General features: G+C 40.5%; 1 protein-coding gene across 2 annotated transcripts; it reads left to right on the top strand.

The window, feature by feature from the left end:
* Positions 1 to 1785: 1785 nt before the first annotated feature.
* Positions 1786 to 11662, top strand: LOC126632870 (uncharacterized). 2 transcript variants are annotated; one of them, XM_050303400.1, is made up of 3 exons: positions 1786 to 2135; positions 9220 to 9819; positions 9908 to 11662. In XM_050303400.1, exon 3 carries the CDS (start codon positions 10421 to 10423, stop codon positions 11555 to 11557), a length of 1137 nt encoding a protein of 378 aa, XP_050159357.1. In that variant the 5' UTR covers positions 1786 to 2135; positions 9220 to 9819; positions 9908 to 10420; the 3' UTR covers positions 11558 to 11662. The 2 variants fall into 2 exon arrangements, 1 of the variants encoding a protein (XP_050159357.1); XR_007626853.1 differs by lacking the exons at positions 9220 to 9819; positions 9908 to 11662 and adding an exon at positions 5843 to 6443.
* The last annotated feature ends 8319 nt before the right edge of the window (positions 11663 to 19981 follow it).

Here is a 19981-nt window from a genome sequence, read left to right on the forward strand (position 1 = left end):
GCCCCTCCCCTAACAACTAATTATTTGCTACTTAGTGCTATGAGCTAGTAATATTTATCTTCACTTGTAAGTTAGAGGTTTTAGTTTGATTTTTGCGAAAGACAAATTTAAACTAAATTATTATAGTTAACCCATTGTGAACCTTAATTAACTCACGCACTCCCAATGTAAATAATACTGTATCTATAATAAATATTTAACATTTTTTAACGCTATCGAGAAAAACAACCCCTAAATATGATGGAAAGGAATCCTCTCCGGATCCCTTCCACTTGAGCCTCCTGACCAACAAATTTAGATTCTTGAAATTTGATCCAACTGCTAAAGTATTATAACTTTTAATGAGACCTCCTATTTTTAATTGTTGAATCAAATTTCAAATATCCAGATTTGTTAATCAACCGGCATGCAAGGATTCATTTCCAAATATGATAACACCGCTTAACATAAAATTGTGCTCATGTGGGGGACCATAGCCCGCCAATTACATCAAGTCAGGCCGGCCCATGTCCGTGTACACCAGCCACGTCAGATGCCTTCATAAATACACTTGTCGCCTTTTTCTGCTGATGTCTAAAACCCTAAAGGTGCGTTTGTTGCAGTAGACTGTTTCGGACTGGACTAGCTTCAAGGATTAAGTTGGACTGACTTAAACTAGACTAAGCTAGATTAGCTTAGTGAAATGTTTGGTGTAGTGTCGGACTAAACTATGGACTAAATTATTTTTTGAATCCAAGTTAGTTTTTTATCACTTTTTTTAATTTACTTTTTCCTTCAAAACGAAAAACAAACAAATATTATGGTTATAAAATATTATTTTGTAGCTATTTAACTTTTAGAAACCTAATTAATGTTTCATCCAAAAGCCTGCGGAGGCTTTAAGAAGAGAACCAGATATTTTGCAAATCTCTCTCTTCCTCATCACTGCAAATCTCTCTCTGCCTCTTTATTCCTCTCACAAAATCCCTTGCAAATCTTAAAATCAAAGGTGAGAGATGGGGTTGAATCTACTTTCGGTTTTTGAGTCTTCTGGGTTTTTGGCTTTTTTGGCTTTTTTGGGTTTTCTGGTTTTCTCAGTTGAAATTTTGGGAGTTGGATATGGTATTGAAAAGGGAAAGGCTGCAGAAATCCATGAAATGGGTTTCTCAGAGAAAGATTTTCTGACCACAGATCCATGGTGGCTTCGTTGGAAGAGGAGTCTTATGGGAGAAAAATAGCAGTCGGGAGGGGGAAAGCAGAGAACTGATGAAGAGTGAAGCGGAAAGGGGTGAATGAGAGCTGGTCTTAGCAATCCGTCCAATTTTGGGGGGCCTCACTAAGACCACCTAGTGAGGCGTTTAGTCTAGGCAAGTCCCATTTAGTCTCATTAAACACTGTCCCGACTGCTAACAAACATGGGATTTCACTCACTGTTAATCCTAGCCAGTCCAGTGACACTTAGTGAGGATAAACAAACGCCCCCTAATAGGAAAGAGTAAGACTATCATGTCTTTATATCATATTTTCATATCATCTTAGGTGACATTTAATGTGGACAGTCACATAATTTGAATTAATTAGATTTTTAAATTTAGTTCATTATTTAATACATTAATAATTAAGAAAAATTAGTTAATTAAATGATAATTATGGTATACGATGAGTCATTCTCCTTTGTTTTCTTGGGTTTTGTAAAAATTTTAAATGATATAGATGTCCACATCAGATACCACAAAGATGGTATAGAAATATGATATAAAAACATAATATGATAATATGATATGAGTAGCATTGCTCATTAGAAATACGCATTCGCACCCAAAATCCATAAACCCTTCCCTCCTCACCCAAATTTTTAAGAATGGCTGCCGGTTTCGTATTCAAGCCCTTAGGCGACGAGGAATTTTTCGACGCCGATGAACAACAACCGTAGGAGGATGAGGTAGACGAACAGGAAGAAGACGAAAAAGCCCTAAAACCCTCGCGAGCTTCTGGTCACTCTGAGTACCCGTGGGACTTTGCTTCATACTCCGAAACAGTCGCCCAAGAATATGCTCGCCGGAGCACCACCTCCGTCGATTTCAAGATCTCCAAAGCCCTGCAGCAGCGCCCACGACAATGCTAGCTCTGAATCCGAACCCGAATTCGACAAACAGGTCTGTTTCTTGTTGATTGTACTCAATTTTTCATTCAATCAATTCAATTTGTATGAAATTATTTAAATTAAGCGTTATTGGTGTTGGTAATTTAGGAAGATTAGAAGCCGGGGTGTGTCAAGAATACATTTGCGATGACCATTAAAAATGCCCTCAAAATTTTGGGGGGGGGGGGCGTGTTGTGATTACATAAATTTAGTTTCAACCAGAAGCCGGGGTGTGTCAAGAATACATTTGCGATGACCATTAAAAATGCCCTCAAAATTTTGGGGGGGGGGGGGGGGGGGGCGTGTTGTGATTACATAAATTTAGTTTCAACCATATAATGGATGTTCGAAGTCTAATTGAGCTTCTCAACCAAGAAAGGCAATATTTGGTTCCATTTTCATATGGTAAGCGATCTCAAGAAGTTTAACTTGCCTTATACCCACTCTTTGATTTAATGGAGAAAATCTAAACCTTATTGTTTCTCCATTGATTCTCAAACAAAAAGTTAAAAATGAAGCTGGTCATTCCAATTGTAATTGGGCTAAAATGTTCTTCACTTTTTTTTTTAAAGCTTTTTAATAAAGAAGATATTGTTTGTATGGTCAGAGGTTTTTAGTTCTTTTAGAGCAACTCCAGTAATTGCCAGCTCGCGAGCCCAAAGTGGATTTGACGTAGGGCTGATGTCATCCAAGCGTCAGCCCAATTTTTTATTTTTTTCTGTCAGACGCGTGCACCTCACCTGCTCGTGGGGGCGCGTCACCTGACACTGTTTCAGTCCCTAGGGCCTGTGGTGCAGTTTCAAAAAGTTACCGTTGGGAAGCCACGTGGCTTCCCATAGTCCGTTGGATCTCAACAGCTATATAATGTGAACCGTCCGATTTGCAATGGTAAAAAAAAATAAAAAAATCTTATTTAATATCAACCATTGGATCTGAGATCAACGGTTGATATTATTCTCCTTTATAAAAAAAATAGTTTTAAAATTAAGAAAAGTTACCGTTGTGCCACGTGACATAATTTGGAGTGTTGGAATTCAATTTTTTTTTAATCTAACGGCAGAGATTAATTAGTTGAATAAAAAATTTTAAAAATTGTAAAAAATCCGAAAAAAATATTTGTTTTCACTTTTCTATAAATACATTCTCATTATCATCTACCTTTCATCACAATTTCATATTTTCTCAACTACTTTCAATCACATTCCTATCTTTCTCTCCAAGTTTCAATCCAATTTTTTTCAACAAAATGACTAGTGACGCAGGTACGAATTTGTCGCTTCTCGAAAATACAAACAAAATTATTTTGTATTATTTTATAAATAAAAAAATACTTATTGCCTATTGCTAGGGCTATTGATGCGTAACGGTGGATACGCAAAAGACGGTTACTATTCATTAAAGGCAGTTATTGTTCACTTGGTGGATTGAATAGAGAATTGCCTGGGGAGAGGACTCCCACGCTGGAACTGCTCTTAATGAACAATAACTAACTGCCTTTTGCATCTCCAGCGTGGGAGCCCTCCTCCTGACAATATGCAATAAAATATTAGTATTTTATTTATTTATAAAATAATTTTATTTGTAATTTCAGATAAGATTTTTAATCGTTCTCGTTGCGCCACGTGTCATAATCCGAAAAAGACAATTATTGGTGATGGATTTTTGAAAAAGACAATTATTGTTGAAAAAAATTGGATTGAAACTCTGAGAGAAAGATAGGAATTTGATTGAAAGTAGTTGAGAAAATATGAAATTGTGTGATAATGAGAAGGTATTTATAGAAAAGTACAAATAATTTTTTAAAAAAATTTTCGGATTTTTTACAATTTTTTTAAATTTTTTATTGAACTAATTAATATCTGTCGTTGGATTTAAAAAAATTGAATTCCAACATTCCAGATTCTGCTACGTGTCACAACGGTAACTTTTTTAAAATTTTAAAACTATTTTTTCTTTTATTTATTTATTTATAAAGCAGAATAATATCAACCGTCGATCTCAGATCCAACGGTTGATATTAAATAAGTTTATTTTTATTTTTATTACCGTTGCAAATCAGACGGTCCATTTTAAAGAGTCGTTGAGATCGAACGGACCGTGGGAAGCCACGTGGCTTTCCAATGGTAACTGAGGCAGATTGTATCGCGGGCCCCTGGGGTCTAAAATCTGTCGGCTAACGCGCCCCCACGCGCGGGTAAGGCGCACGCGCCTGACAGAAAAAAATTTAAAAATGGGACTGAAGCCAGGCTGACATCAGCCCCGCGTCAGGTCCACCTCGGGCTCACGGGCTGACGATTCTTCACAGGCCTGTTGCTCGGGCTTGCTCAGTCCCTCGGGCTCCCCACGCTTGAGGGCTTTAGCTGGGCTATCATGCCCTATTTGGTCCACTGTCCCCCGAGCAGCAACCCACAGTGGAGTTACTCCTAATAGGAGTGAGAAGAACTTAAGCTGCCGTAGATCTACACTGTAATCCTATTTTCTTTAGGATGACTTGTTTTGTTTCCTATTTTCTCATAATTGGGGCTTCAAAAGTAAAGCCATGGTCTCAAAATTCTTATTTCTGTTCACAAGCATCCAATGAAAGTGACAAGCACCCCAGTGCCCAACAAGCTGAAGATTTAAAACTGATATCGTGTTTACCAAACGGGAAAGGAGTAGGGGGAAACGGAATTGCACTCATTTGGAAGGATTCCAACGTTTAATAACACATAGGGAATATAAAAAAACGTGGGGTCCACCTAAAATCTGGAATTGAATTCCAGAATTACCCAGAATTGAATTACCCAGATGGAGATAGTATTTGGATTCCAGGGAAAAGCCTCCATCTGGAATCAAATGTTTCTTTCCAAAATACCCTTCCATCTTGTGGTTATCCTCCGCCATCCTCTCCAGCAGCCCTATGTAGCAACTTTCTATTGTCTTTCACAATCCTTTCACTGAATCCAACCTCAACAAGAAGTTATAAGGCCTCAATTCGTCCATTTTGCCTAACCTAATCTCCAATTGTTTTGAACTAGCTTTGTAATCGATTTGCGCTAGACCATGATTTGCCGACAAGACCGTTTCGCGTTGGACCATGACTTGCCGATCTATGGACGATGGCTATGGGGGTAAGTGGGGTGGAGGGCAAGGAAAAGCGGGGATGAGGGAGGGTTGTTGCGGCTGGGAAAAGGATGAGAAGGGTGGTGTGGGGAAGACAGACAATGGTTTTTTTTTTGTGGTGGGGAAGACAGCAAATGTAGATAAAATGGTATATAAAAATATTTGTGGTGGGGAATATAGCAAATGTAGATAAAATGGTATATAAAATTATTTTTATATAGATAAATTTTGGTATATAAAATTAGTTTGATTAATTTTTTTTTAATAATAAATTAGTTTGATTAATTAGTATAAAAATAATTTATTTATATAAAGGCAATTTAGTAATCAAGCTAGTTTTAATTCCGATTCCAGTGAATTAGTAAACAACTTATATGGAACCAACTTCATTCCTCTCCGATTCTAGACAGTTTTAGTAAACAATTTCAACAGGAATCTAATTCTGCTTCCACCTCAATTCAATTCCTCTCGATCCAATTACAGATTAGTAAACACGCAGCGGAAGAAAAGAGGAGGCAGGAACGTGAGGGGATAATAATCCTGCATTTTCTTTTTCAAATTTTTATTATAATTTATTCGGGTCAAGTCAAGTGTGTGACATGACAGTATTTGGAGCAGAAAAATTTGCCTCGAAAGAAGCGTCCAAAATTGGAAGCAGCTAGGGAAATTTTAGAGGTGGAAAATCGAAATGAAAAGATGGATGTACGTCTCTCTCGTTCTCTCTCTGTGTATATATATTTATGGACTTTGGATAAACTTTTTGGGCTAATTAGAATTGCCTAAGTGTTCAGGTTTTTGTCATCTTAGTTTTGATTCTTATATGTGTGACCAAGGCTTGCAGTCTTGTATCCCTGTAGCCGGATTAGGGCATAAGATCAAATATTTAAAATGTTTAGTTATGTTGATGCACAAAACCGGAGGTCTTGGAACAACGTAAATCCGACCGTGAATCTGCAAGAAAGTAAAGAACACAAGATGTATAGTGGTTCACCCCAAAGTTTGGGTTACGTCCACATTGATATTTGTATTTCTCTGACTATATGTATGGATTACAAGGGTGAGGGGTAGTCCCCCAGAGAAAGAGAGTTTGAGAGGGCTCTCTGTTTGTGAGCATGAGAGCTTAAGAGAGATAAGCTTTGTGAGGGTGAGGAGGCCATTTTATAGAATAAGGGCTCCTCCCCTTTTTACATATTTGCCTTTTCTTTATTACATAATTACATTTGAGTCATCCGAGTATTTATACGAGGTCTAAATACGAAGGCCCTAAATATGGTACAAACAAGTTAAATATTTTATTAATGTTTTTAGAGTGGAATACTATGCATAAACAGAAAAGGTATTGATGAATATTTAAACTAACCTAAATAATAGATTAATTTAAATCAAATTAAACTCGCAAGCGCAATAATCAATTGTAGTAATATATGTAAATACAAGGTTGATCGCACAAGGATTGCTTTAATACCAATTTAACCGATTAATCACACTAGATTTAATTAAACAAACAAAGTATATATTGAATTGAATAATTGATTAAGGCTACAATTAACAAGAAAAAGGAAAGACAATTAATTAAGATAAACACACGACACAAGAAGAAATTAAGAAACAATGGAATTCTAAGGTTATGAATCCACCACCAACAATCCTATTTACTTTTCCTAGAGCCAACTACTATCCAATTACCATGCCAATGTTAAAGGTTGTTCTTTCTAAGGTATGAATTAATCCGTGGTCAGAAATCAACTCTTGTATCTCTACATGATAATTATATCCTATTGGTTAGGCATACAATTAAACACATAAAAATCCATTAAGCATAGAAGAATCATGCCAACCAAGTAGGACTAGCTTGATATTGGTCATCCTCACTAGTTTGTCTACTCTTCTTAATCTTAGTTCCAATAAACCTAATTAATTGGTCATCCTCATAGATTTATCTAAATATCTAGATGCAAAATTCCTAAAGATGATCAATCATTAGAAATCCGAATCTAGAATAAAATACCCACAAAGATTAAGAATATAACATGGCATATAATCGGATAATAATTAACAAATTACTTCGCAAATATTCATGTCATGGCTTCATCATAAACCTTAGAAAATAACTTAGTTACACATAGAAATAACAATAAAAGAAAGATAGAGCCCGGAATCTATGGCAAAGCACTTCCCTAAACTCTTCTTCACAAATTGTGGAGATGGTGAATAGTGTAGTGGTGTGTGTGATATGGGTTATGTAGGGTGCATGGGTGGATGGATATCTTAGAGAGAGCTTAGGGCACCTTATTTATGCTAGAAAAACCCTAAAAGGTATGGGAGAAACTCCTAAATAAAACAAACTCCTAAACAATTAATGACACAAATTAGGAAAGAATCCTTCTTGACTTGGGAAACACGTCATCTGTCTTGCACGCCAATATTTGGGTCGATTTATCTTTTGGAAAATTATGTACAAACATGGGAAACATTGTGGATGCAAATTTTCCCCTCCTCGATCTTGGACGATTTTGCACCTAAAAAACAACTAGCACCTTAGGTTAAGGCCAAAAGCCTCACGCGCCCACGATGAATGGGGGGGGGGGCTTTGGCCGAAAAATCTTCGATGCCAAAGTTAGAAATTTTAGAGAGAAATAGTGTTTAGAGTATTTGGGATTTTTTGCAAGATGTTTGGAATGAGTGTTTGGTAAAAATGGGTGACTATTTATAAGACTAGGTTGGTCCACTTTTCCAAGAAAGTGGCCGGCCACTTTGTCTATTTTTTGGTGAGTTTGTGGTTTAATTAGCCACTTTATTGGCTAATAAAATATGATAGAAATAAATGGGGAGTTACCAAATTGAATGACTAGCTTTATTTGGGTAATAAGGTGGAGAAAATAAAAAAAGATATGGAGCAAAGGGAGGTGGCCGGTTTTGTCTACTAATTTGGGTCACTTTATTGACAATTAGGGGATTAATTGAATTGATCCCCTAATTAATCAATTATTTATGATTTTAAGGGATGATTTTAGGAGATATGAGAAGAATATATTATTTAGATAATTAATTACTAAATAATATATTAGAGAAATTAAGTTTCGGAAATAATTACCTAAAATGAGATAGTTTGGAAATAGTTACCTCTTTTGGAGCATTTTTTAATTGGTTGAGGATGATTACCCATTATTTGCGCGTAGGAATCCCATTATACCTCAAGGGTATTTTTGTCTTCTTTTGTCCCAAAGTCCACGTGTCACTTTGTGATCGTTTTTGGCTCCACAAATGCCCCCACACCTGTTGGGCTGCTCGCAAAAAAGGGCAACAGGTGTAGAGATTTTCTTGCTTTAGGAAACTTTGAATTTGTTTCCCTCTTTGATGTTGATTCTCTCTTCTAATAGGAAATTAGATCATTCTAGGAAAAGGAAATAAATTCCTCTCAAAGTTTATTTAAATCCACCTTAAGTGGATTATTAAATCAACTTTTAGAGAAAATTTTATTCTACCTTACAAGAGAGAAAGAGTCTAGAGGATATTTGTTCCCCCACCTCTAGCAATTTTCTACATCTTGCCCGTGCAAAGGACTGTCTTTCGTTGCTTGCTTCGTTTTCTCGTTGTTTCTAGGTAAGAAAAAATTAATTTTCTTGTCTTCTTGATTTTCTGGAATCTTTGGATCTTGACTCTTGACTTGATGGGAATCGGAGACTTGTGATGGGCTGATCTGGTGAATCATGGCATGGCAACGCCGTGAAAAAAATATTTTTCCTTGTTTTTCTTGCTGGGCGCTGCTGAGTGGATGATTAGCCAAGCCGTGGGGCCTAGCAATTTGGCTGGGTTCCTGCAGCTTTCAACTTTTTTTTTTTTTTTTTTTTTTTGTGTGTCCGTGCCCTAGGAGAGAATGGAAGGGCCTTAAGCCCTTTTGGGTTTCTTGCGGCCAAGCTTTAAGCTTTTAAGCTTTTTTTTTTCTTTTTTTTTTGAAAACAACTCTCTAACAAATCTTCCTTGTACTTTTGCAGAATTTTCAAACATGTCTTCCTCGAGCCACAAGAATAATGATGGTGTGCCCCCGTTGTATCGTCAAGGCGGGTCTTTGAGCAAGATTGGCTACTTCAAAGCTGCTCACCTCAAGATTAGCTCCGACGATTTGTTTAGAGATTTTCTTGAAGCGTATTGGCATGCCATTCCGTCGGGAGTGTGTGTGAGGCGAGTTAAGGATGGTAGCAGTCGGGAACCATGCAGTGGAACTCGGAGAGCTATTAAGTTCTATCCTTACTATTTTGTGTTAGGGTTTACTTTCCCTATGCCGCGTTTCTTCCAAGAAGTGCTCTGTTCCATGAAATGTGCGCCTGCCCAATGTTCCCCGAATGCGGTCCGAGTGATTGTGGGGTTCCACAATTTGAACCAATTCTTTGACTTGGGACTAACCACCAACGAATTTTGGTATTTCTTTGACATAGGTCGTATTGATTGAGTTGGATAACTGTGAACTCGTCATAAGCTTTTTGATAATTCAAGCAAAGGAGATCATGATTGGGCCAAAGAGACTTTGGAGATAAGTGGAGAATGGGAATCTGACTCTTCTCCCAAGCTGTGTGTACCAACGGTCTTCATATCTGGTAAGCAGACTGCTTAGTTTTTTCGGCTGCTTTGCTTTAGTGCCAAATTATTCTTCAATTTTCTGATTGTCTTCCATTTTTTTTTTAGATTTGGAATTTGGCTCAACTCCTAGGGTTTCTCCAGACATGAAAAAAGTACATGTCGCTCTGGGTATCCCTTCCGAGTATCGTGAGTGGCGTTGGCTGCTTAGTCCTCTTCGTAGGGAAAAAGGTGGGCTACCCCCAAAAGAAGAAATACAACGGATCAAGGCAGACGCGATGGCTCGTCCTATCACTGTGATGGAGCCTACTATCAATGAAGGTGGGAAAAATAAACATTCCCCGCCTGCTCAAGAGATGCCTGCTGAGAAGAAAACGAAGACTGCTTGTGGGGATTCTCCGGCTGTTCCCAAGATTGTGATTGACTTGACTTCCTCTAAGGGCGAGAAAGAACGAACTGTTACATTTGTGCCGGTAACGCCTATTGCTTCGAAGGCTGCTAGCTCGATTGCTAAAAAAAATTGCTCAGCGTAAAAGTTCCTCCGTGCCTTTGGTACCGAAGTTTGTGCCGAAGCGTCCGTCTGAGACTAAGCCTGGCTTACCCCTGAAGAGGCTTGCTGCTATGAAAAGTGATAAGGTGCCCATGTCTGCTAAAGTGGTGCCAAAAACTGATTCTTCTGCTGCTGCAACCAACTCGTCTGCTGATAAGAATGAAGCTGCTCATTCAGGCAAGCTTGAAGAATCCGCCAAGGCCGTTTCTGGGGAAATTGCTAAGATTTGTGCGCTTTTGGAACCAGATCTTCTTGAAGACATGGATGTATGTGCCAAGTTTGTTGATGGCGTCAAGGAGATTGTTGGTCCGAGTCTTTTTGCAAAGCACACCCCCGAGTATAGGAAGACTGCTCTGCTAGCCATGATGCAGAAAACAACAATTTTGGCAGCCGAGTCTATGTTCCTTGACCAAGAGGACACCAAGGCTGCTAAAGAGATGGCAAGACCTATGGCTGCCGAAGCTTACTTCTCGGCCGAAAAAATCAAGAAATTGGAATCTGAGCTTGTTGCTTTGAAGGAATCTACTACTTCTGCCCCCACTTCTCTGCAGCTTGAGGCCGCTCGCCAGGAAATCATGGATTTGAAGACTAGGCTTGATGCGATCCAAATAAAGTATGAAAGTGCAGAGAAGGAAATCGAGCGTTACATACCTCAGATTCAAGATCTTGAGCGTTCCATATCTGAATTTCGCTTCGCTGCTTATGCAAAGGATGAAGAATTGATTGCTACTTACGACCAAGTGATCCACTTCAAAAAGGTTGTTGACAGGCTTAAGCCTCAAGTGTCGGAACTTCAAGGTATTTTGAAGACCAACGACAATCTGAAGAAGGAAATTGAGGAGTTGCAGTGGGTTCGTGCTTGCTTGCTTGAGGAGAATGAGCAGTTGAAGAGTGAGAAGGGTGGTTTTGAGGCTTCGCTTATTCAGAATCAAGTTGATTTTTACAAGTTGGGCTATGTAGATCATCTCTATGGGCGGTCGTCTGACTTTGAGTTTTCCGGTAAAGACTTCGAGACCTTCTCTATTTCTCCAGAAGACTTGCTCGCTTTTACCTTTGAGTCTTCTATTGATGAAATAGCTGGAGGAGCTGATACCCAGGCTGGAGCAGTCGAGGGTAAAGATTCAGAGAATGCTGCTGCTGAAAACACCAAGGCTGTTGAAGGTGTAACGACCGAGCAGTTGGGAGATGTCCAAGCTACTGAAGAGTAGTCTTCTAGGTAGCTTTTAGGATTTCCTTTTCTTTCCTTTGTTGCTTTTTCTTGAACTCTTTCGGTATTTGCTTGTTGTTTATCAATTTTGCTATAAAATTTAATAAACTTGCTTCTTTTGCTTTTCCCATCCTTGCTTTTTTTTTTTTTTACCCTAACTTTTAGACCTTATAAGCCAGTGTCAGGCGTGCTACTTTTCTATAAGCAGACAAGCCCACATAGCCTATGCAGCCGTAGGTGTTGATGTAGAACTTTTGCAAAGCTGTTAACCATAGGGTTGGCAGCCGGATGCCTTACTTACAGAAGCAGACGAATCCGCGTAACCACTTGGCTATTCAACCTTGGCTCTTTCCAATTCCGTAGGCTGTGTAGCAAGTATCACAACACTTTAGGACTTGGTGTAGGTTATTCTACGTTTGACAGAGGTGAAGCTTATCGACTACGTAGCATGTCGGCAGTGGATAAAATCTTTGTGTGTGCACGCTAACTTGTTTAACCTTTCACAATAATGTGCGGTTGCATAAGTCTAGCGTGGTTCTACTGCTCGAAGGGCAAGCCATAGGCAGTCTTCTGGAAATTCGTAGGCTACCTTAGTGCACTCGGTAGCAGCTTTAGGTTTCCAGGGCAGCCGCCCATTGGGTGTGCTACATAATGTGCCCCCTCCGTTTCTAGGGCCCGGTTCCCTGCAGATTAAGCCGATAGACCTATAATCCTTCAACTAGCTAAGCCTTGAAACACACCATTGTGGCTACTTCTAGGAATCCTGGCGCAAGCCATCATGCACCTAGTTATACTAGGGCAGCCAAGCTCATCCACGTCTGGATATTCGGAGTGTTGAGTTTATCCTCCCGCCTTGGAGAGCACAGTTGGTCCCTCGGGGGGTGCAATCTTCTTTTGAAGTGTAGAAAGAAATAAGTTGTTGTAGACATATAATAAAGCCAAGTTACAAATTACTTCTGAATTCTTTATTGAAAAATAAAATGAGCAAATAACTTGGTTGCAAAAAACTGCATGATGATTGGATAGTCCTCAGCTTGTGAGATGGTGCCCGTCAAGCTTTTTGAGTCTTCGGGCTTTGATGTAGTGGGAGGTCACATACGGTACTTCTTCAGATTGTAGGCGCTCCACTACTTTTCGATCATTTTATCGTTTCATGGTGGCGAAGGTGTAATTACTCTTGCCGCCTACTCTGCTGATTTTGTACGGACCTTCTCTATGGGCAATGATGAAGGCTTTTCTTAGGACTAAATCTTTGGGCTGGAATTGTTGCTAGTAAGCTGCGATGCGAGTGAAGTCCACTCGCACTTTTTCTCTGCCAGATTTAAGCTTGTGGCCATCTTATTTCGGTTGCTCGTCTTTTGGTGGTGCGATATGCCCATAGACATCTAGGGAGTTCATCTGGCCATTTTCTTTTCTTACTGGTGAGGGATTTCTTGTGACAGTCGAGGATCATCTTGGTGGATACTTTGGCCCGCCTATTGCCTTGAGAATATCTTGGCGTAGACATGTGCTGCTTGATGCCATATTTTTGGAAGAACTTCGCCAAATCTTTGCCCATGAATTGCGGGCCGTTGTCGGTGACGATGGATTAAAGGATGCCATATTGACAAATGATGTTCCTCCATATGAAACGCTCTATGTCCGTCTGAATCGTGGTCATCATGGGCTTTGCTTCTACCTATTTGGTGAAGTAGTCGGTTGCCACGATCGTCATGCATTTGCCCCCAGTAGTCTGGCTGGTGATTAGCTAGGAATCAGAATAAATTGAAAGCTTTTCACCGCCAAGTCTTTTGTCATTCGAAGGCCTGCTAGTAGGGTTTCGTACTCTGCTTCGTTGTTAGATGCTTTGAAGCTTAGAGTGATCGCCTGCTCGAGCATTGAAACGTCTGGGGTGGCAAGAATCACAGCTGCTCACGAGCTTTTGTAGTTGGATGCGCCATCGACATGCAAACGCCAGAAATCTCCATTGAGGGAGCAGGTGTGGCTAAAGTGTGCTCAGCTGCCTTCGGGGCACCGTTGGGCAGTTCTGTTGCGTTGTCAAGGCTAGGCTTGAAGGCGCGGTAGGGAGCTGTGGAGCTGGGGCCATGTTACATGTAGCAGGAGATGCTCAACTTCCGGTATTAGACCACTCTAGAGTTGAATCTTCTGGGGCGACGAGGATAAAACTTGCTTCTGAGTGTTCCTTCTAGTGTTCGTCTGCCATTGGTGTGTCTTTTGGGCTGAGTTGTTATGTTCGTTAGAAAACTTTGCATCTGCCAGGGTCTATGCCTTTATCGTCGCAGGTTTGGATTCGGCAGAATAATGCGTCATGATGATGACTGCGTGCGTTTAAAGGTAAAACTTAAGCTTTTGGGTTACAACAACTATTGCCAAAGTTAGCTTTTGAATTTTTAATAGCATCGAGGAGAGCTTTTGAACTGCCGAATACAGGTAGTCGGGCCCCCAGCTCTTCTCGCATGATGGTAGAGCTTATTGCTACTTTAGATACCGTCAACATGCGAATAAGTCCTCCGTTGCTACTATGGAGGTGATGTCGGGTACTTCTTCAAGTCCTTGAATGTACATTGGCGAGCCTCATCCCAGAGTGCATGCTTCTCTGCCAAAGCAAAAGAGTCTGCCAGAGTTAGATCTTCTTTCATGATCAATTTTCTGAATAGCGGGTGGTCTGTTGGAAGTCCTTTTTGGAAGGCTGCTTTAGCTATCGAGTCGTTGCATCCGACTATTTGCCTTATCTACTTTGAACCTCCTCACATAGTCGCGAAGCGACTCCTTTGGGTTCTTCTTGACGTCGAACAAATGGCCAGACTTCTTTTTGATCGAGCGATATGATGAATATTCTTTGGTGAAAACCAAAGAAAGTTCGTAGAAATTTCGGATGGATTGTGGCGGCAGGGTGTAGAACCAATCTTGTGCCTCGCCTTGTAGAGTGGTGGCGAATATCTTGCACATGAGATCATCGTTGTTTCGATAAAGGATCATTGCGCTTCGGTATCGCTTTAAGTGTCTCTCCAGGTCTTCATCCCCTTTGAAAGATGTGAAATGTGGCATGCTGAAATCGCGTGGAGGCTCTGCCTGCTCGATCTCGTCCGTGAAGGGTGACTTGCTTATGTTGGTCATGTTCCGTCGTAGTGCCTCGTCGGTGACCTCGTTGCGTTGGAAATCATGCAATCGCTTAGTCAAGAGTCTCTTTACTTATTCCTGAATTTGCCTTTGTTGGGGGTAGCGGAGCTCTCGGCTGCCCCCAGCCATGACTTGCTGGTCTAGGCTGCTCTTCCATGTGTTTGCCTCATCTATGCCGCAGATGCAGTGCATGTGGTGTGTTCCTAGCAGGCGAACGAGTTCTTCGCAGGTTGCTGGTTGAACTTTAGCTGGATTGAGTGACTGCTTCTCTCCGTCCGTCGTGCTGCCTACTCTGATGTGAGGTGGATGATGCTCCTTGTGGGCTTAACCGCGAATAGACAATTTGTCCGGAAGGTTGCTCATGTTGACTATCGGAGTATGACCCCATCCGTGAATGTATGCTCATCCGTGGGCCTAGTCGAGAGTGCATGCTCCTCCGCGCGCTAAGACGGGAATGTACCCAAACGTTCGGCTCGTGGCTGTTTGCCGGGATGCTGCTGGAAAAGTCTGTTTGCCCTTGTCCTACTTCGGGATACCTCGTCCGGGGCACGTTGGATCCCGATGCGTTGTAAAAGTTGATTCACCAAGGTTGTCTGTTGTGCAAGGGCGCTTGTCAACTCTATGACTTGTCGAGACAAATGTTGTTCGCCATTTGGATTGGAAGAGCTTGGAAGGACTGCGCCTCCTTGGGCAGTGGAAGGGTAGTAGACTCCGGGCGCGAGATTTGAGTTGGGAAATGTCAAATCCGTGAAAAAATATGGTGAGAATGCCCCCGGCTCGATGGTAGCTCCCTATGGTTGAGATAGTCTTGGGCCGACTTGGGCTGCTTGGAAAGCCACTAGAGCAGGATAGGCCGTGAGAGTGGGCTGTTCGACTGGAGATGGCTGGGCCATGGGAGTGGGTTGCTCGTCGGGAATAGGCTGGGTCACGAGAGCGGGCTGCTCGGCAGGAGCAGGTTAGGCCGTGAGAGTGGGCTGCTCGACAGAAGCAGGCTGGGCCACGGGAGTGGGCTGCTCGTCGGGAGCAGGCTGGGTCATGGGAGTTGGCTGCTCGTCGGGAACAGGCTGGGTCACGAGAGTAGGCTGCTTGGCAGGAGCATGCTGGGCCACGAGAGCAGGTTGCTTGGCGAGAGCAGGCTGGGCCGCGAGAGCAGGTTGCTTGGTGGGAGCAAGCTGCTTAGTATGTTATGCATGCGAATGCGAGGCTTGGGCCTGGGCCCGTGCAAACTTGGATGGCACGACTTGGGCCGTGGCCTTGGTGCTGTGAGCCTTGGATGGTACGGCTCGGGTCGTGGTAAAAACACCATGGACCTCGCCACGAGTGGCTACCGAAGTAGTCACTGCGGTGGTTCCCATGGTAGCTGTGGTGAAGGCACCATGGACCTCGCCGCGGGTGGCTACCTTGGTAGCCACCGCGGTGGTTCCCATGGTGGAAACTCGTGGTGGTGGTGCTGCTCCACTTATTGTCGCATTTAGCCTCACGGATCTCCGCAATCCCATTTCTTGAACATTAGAATTTTCACTTGTGAAATTTTCTAAATTTCTAGCCATTATATTTTGCTTATACGTTTTATCAAAGAACCTTTGCAAATAAAAAATTCTAATAATAAGAACGTATGAAAAAAATTCAAATGGACTAGAAAATAAAGAAAAAACCTTGTTGTGCGAGAGTCTTCTACAAGTATGGATTTCAACTCTTAATGAAAGCACCAATTTGTGGATGCAAATTTTCCCCTCCTCGATCTTGAACGATTTTGCACCTACAAAACAACTAGCACCTTAGGTTAAGGCCAAAAGCCTCACGCGCCCACGATGAATGGGGGGGGCTTTGGCCGAAGAACCTCCGATGCTAAAGTTAGAATTTTTAGAGAGAAATAGTGTTTAGAGTATTTGAGATTTTTTGCAAGAGGTTTGGAATGAGTGTTTGGTAAAAATGGGTGACTATTTATAGGACTAGGTTGGTCCACTTTTCCAAGAAAGTGGCCGGCCACTTTGTCTATTTTTTGGTGAGTTTGTGGTTTAATTAGACACTTTATTGGCTAATAAAATATGATAGAAATAAATGGGGAGTTACCAAATTGAATGACTAGCTTTATTTGGGTAATAAGGTGGAGAAAATAAAAAAAGGTATGGAGCAAAGGGAGGTGGCCGGTTTTGTCTACTAATTTGGGTCACTTTATTGACAATTAGGGATTAATTGAATTGATCCCCTAATTAATCAATTATTTATGATTTTAGGGGATGATTTTAGGAGATATGGGAATAATATATTATTTAGATAATTAATTAACTAAATAATATATTAGAGAAATTAAGTTTCGTAAATAATTACCTAAAATGAGATAGTTTGGAAATAGTTACCTCTTTTGGAGCATTTTTTAATTGGTTGAGGATGATTACCCACTACTTGGGCGTAGGAATCCCATTATACCTCAATGGTATTTTTGTCTTCTTTTGTCCCAAAGTCCACGTGTCACTTTGTGATCGTTTTTGGCTCCACAAACATAGCTTTATCTCTTATCTTTACAAGCATATATCGTATGCCACTAGAAAAAATGGGGAAAGCCTCCAAATCTTCATTTTCCCACAGCTGCACAGTTTTGACGGGAAAATAACTTCTGCGAGATTGATTTGTGAAACTGGAATGAATGACTCCATGGAAATTAAGAAATTCGGACACAACGATCTTCAGCCTCTTAGTTTCCTTGTCCAATTGGCTTTTGCATCCAAACTTCTCTGGAAAGTCGAATTATCACCAAAAACGTTCTAAGTGTGCATAATGGCTCTTTTGTAATCAATTCCTTAACAAAACTTGGGGATAATTAACATGAAAATATGATAAAGAATGCACCTATCAGGTATCAGGATGACAGCAATATTAGGTTGGTAGGTGTAGAGGTTTAGTGAAAGATGATTGTTGTTTTCGGTATTAGTGAAAGAGCCAACTGGATTGGTTGAACTGGTCACTTGTATTACCCTTGGTTAGATAACATTCAGCTCATCAGTATGTTTTCCAAGTTTTCTCTATATGGGGTCTTCTATAGTGTGCTTGTTAAGTTTTTATGAGTAGACATATGAGCAGATGGTCAAAGATATTGCGCCCCCACATATCTGGTTGCTTTCATAAGTGTTCATGTAATCGTAAAGCTCAAAATTCTGAAAAGAAAAAAAAAGAAGACAACTTTGATGACCATATCCATATATATTCTGTAATTGCGCAGAGTAATCGTTGTGTAAGAACTGCAGGGTAGTAGAAAAAAGAGAAGACCGGAACGCCACTTGTTGACCTGGCTTATCAACGGGCAAAATCCGTGAAGGCTGCAAAGAAGGCAACGGATGGAGGCAAGATTGTGAGGAAGAGTAGTAAGAAATCTAGTCGTCCTCCGCGGAAAACTCAGTCAAGGACAGAGGAGATGCAGGACGTGTTCCAGAGTGACATGAGTCAAAGGAGGCAGAACAGAAAAAGTAGTGGAGTCAGGAAATAAAAAGTCCAGGATTTTTTTTTAAGAGCAAGTCGAGGTATGAAGCACCTAATTTTTTATTAATCCTCCTTTCCGTTTTGATTTGCATCTTATTAAGCATTTTTGTGCTGTACATAGACTTTATGTTACGGATTCTATCAAATTTTTTAATGCGCAAATCAGCTCACAAGAGGTCCTTGAGAAATATATCTATAGTTTAGTCACCCCAAATTTTTAAAATTAATGAACTTGTAGACTGTTTTTATAAGATGCTTCAGTGCAAAGGTGGCTTTGTTGGATGTGAGAACATCAGCACAGGTGAGGAGACCTCCTCCACACCCTTGCACTGCCCCTTATACACACAAATTTCCTTTTAACTACCGACCTCGAGCTTTGAGGCTTTGAGCGGATTCCTTTGGCTGAGATTCTGTTGAGGATTGTGGTTCGGAATGGGCAAATACCTATTGGTTATGAGTAACCGTGGTTACCCGCCTATTTAAATCAAACGGTTACGGTTATGGGTAACCGTTTAGATAAATAAACGGTTATGGGTATAACCGTGTACCCGCAAAATTTAAATCAGCGGTTATGGGTATTAACCGCGATTATAAACGGGTAACCGTTTACTCCTTTATTTTATATATGTAAAACTAACACAAACCATGTTCTCGATCCAATAATATTTAACACCCAATAAATTAGCAATGAATTCATCGATCTTTTTCTCAATAACACTGCTACAGGAATGATGATTCTCATCATCAAGGAATTCGCCAAATTAATTTAAATTCCTTGCAGGTAACCGTGAAATTGACAGAAATACTTTGACAGAAATGTTTTCTAAACAATTTTTGTAACCCAATAATACTTAGCAAATATTATATTTACCTTCATTGGTAACAGTTAAAAATATTGTCCGTAAACTATTATTTCAATTATTGGAATGGTATAAGAATTTAAAAAAATTAAAATACGGAAATGTACCATGAATGTACCTATAACGGTGTTTAATTGTAAAAAAAAAGAAGAAAATTATGACAATTTTTTATTAATTTTTAAGTTGTTAAAAAGCATGTAGATGGGTGAAAAAAGAGTAATGGTGAAAAAAAGAAGAAGATAAACGGGTTAAAAAGGGTAAATGGGTAAACGGGTAAACGAATATTAAACGGTTACGGTTAAATGGGTATGCGGTTATGGGTATGGTTAACCGTTTATAAACGGTTATGGGTATGTGTATAACCGTTTAGGCAATTACCCAACGGGTAAACGGTTATGGGTAAATAATCGTGATTACCCGCCCGTTATAACCGTTGCACATCCCTAATTGTGGTATAATTCATTTGATCATGTTTAAAACAAAGCAAAGCACTCGAAACACACTGAGAAATGTATCCTAATCGGGGAAAAACCTGAAAAATGAAAATAATTACTAGACAAATTTTCAATTTTTGTATAGTTATTACAACAACAACAACAACAAAGCCTTTTCCCACTAAGTGGGGTCGGCTATATGAATCCTAGAACGCCATTGCGCTCGGTTTTGTGTCATGTCCTCCGTTAGATCCAAGTACTCTAAGTCTTTTCTTAGAGTCTCTTCCAAAGTTTTCCTAGGTCTTCCTCTACCCCTTCGGCCCTGAACCTCTGTCCCGTAGTCACATCTTCGAACCGGAGCGTCATTCGGCCTTCTTTGCACATGTCCAAATCACCGAAGCCGATTTTCTCTCATCTTTCCTACAATTTCGGCTACTCCTACTTTACCTCGGATATCCTCATTCCCAATCTTATCCTTTCTCGTGTGCCCACACATCCCACGAAGCATCCTCATCTCCGCTACACCCATTTTGT

Source organism: Malus sylvestris, chromosome 8 (genome assembly GCF_916048215.2).
Source record: "Malus sylvestris chromosome 8, drMalSylv7.2, whole genome shotgun sequence".
Lineage (NCBI taxonomy): Eukaryota > Viridiplantae > Streptophyta > Magnoliopsida > Rosales > Rosaceae > Malus > Malus sylvestris.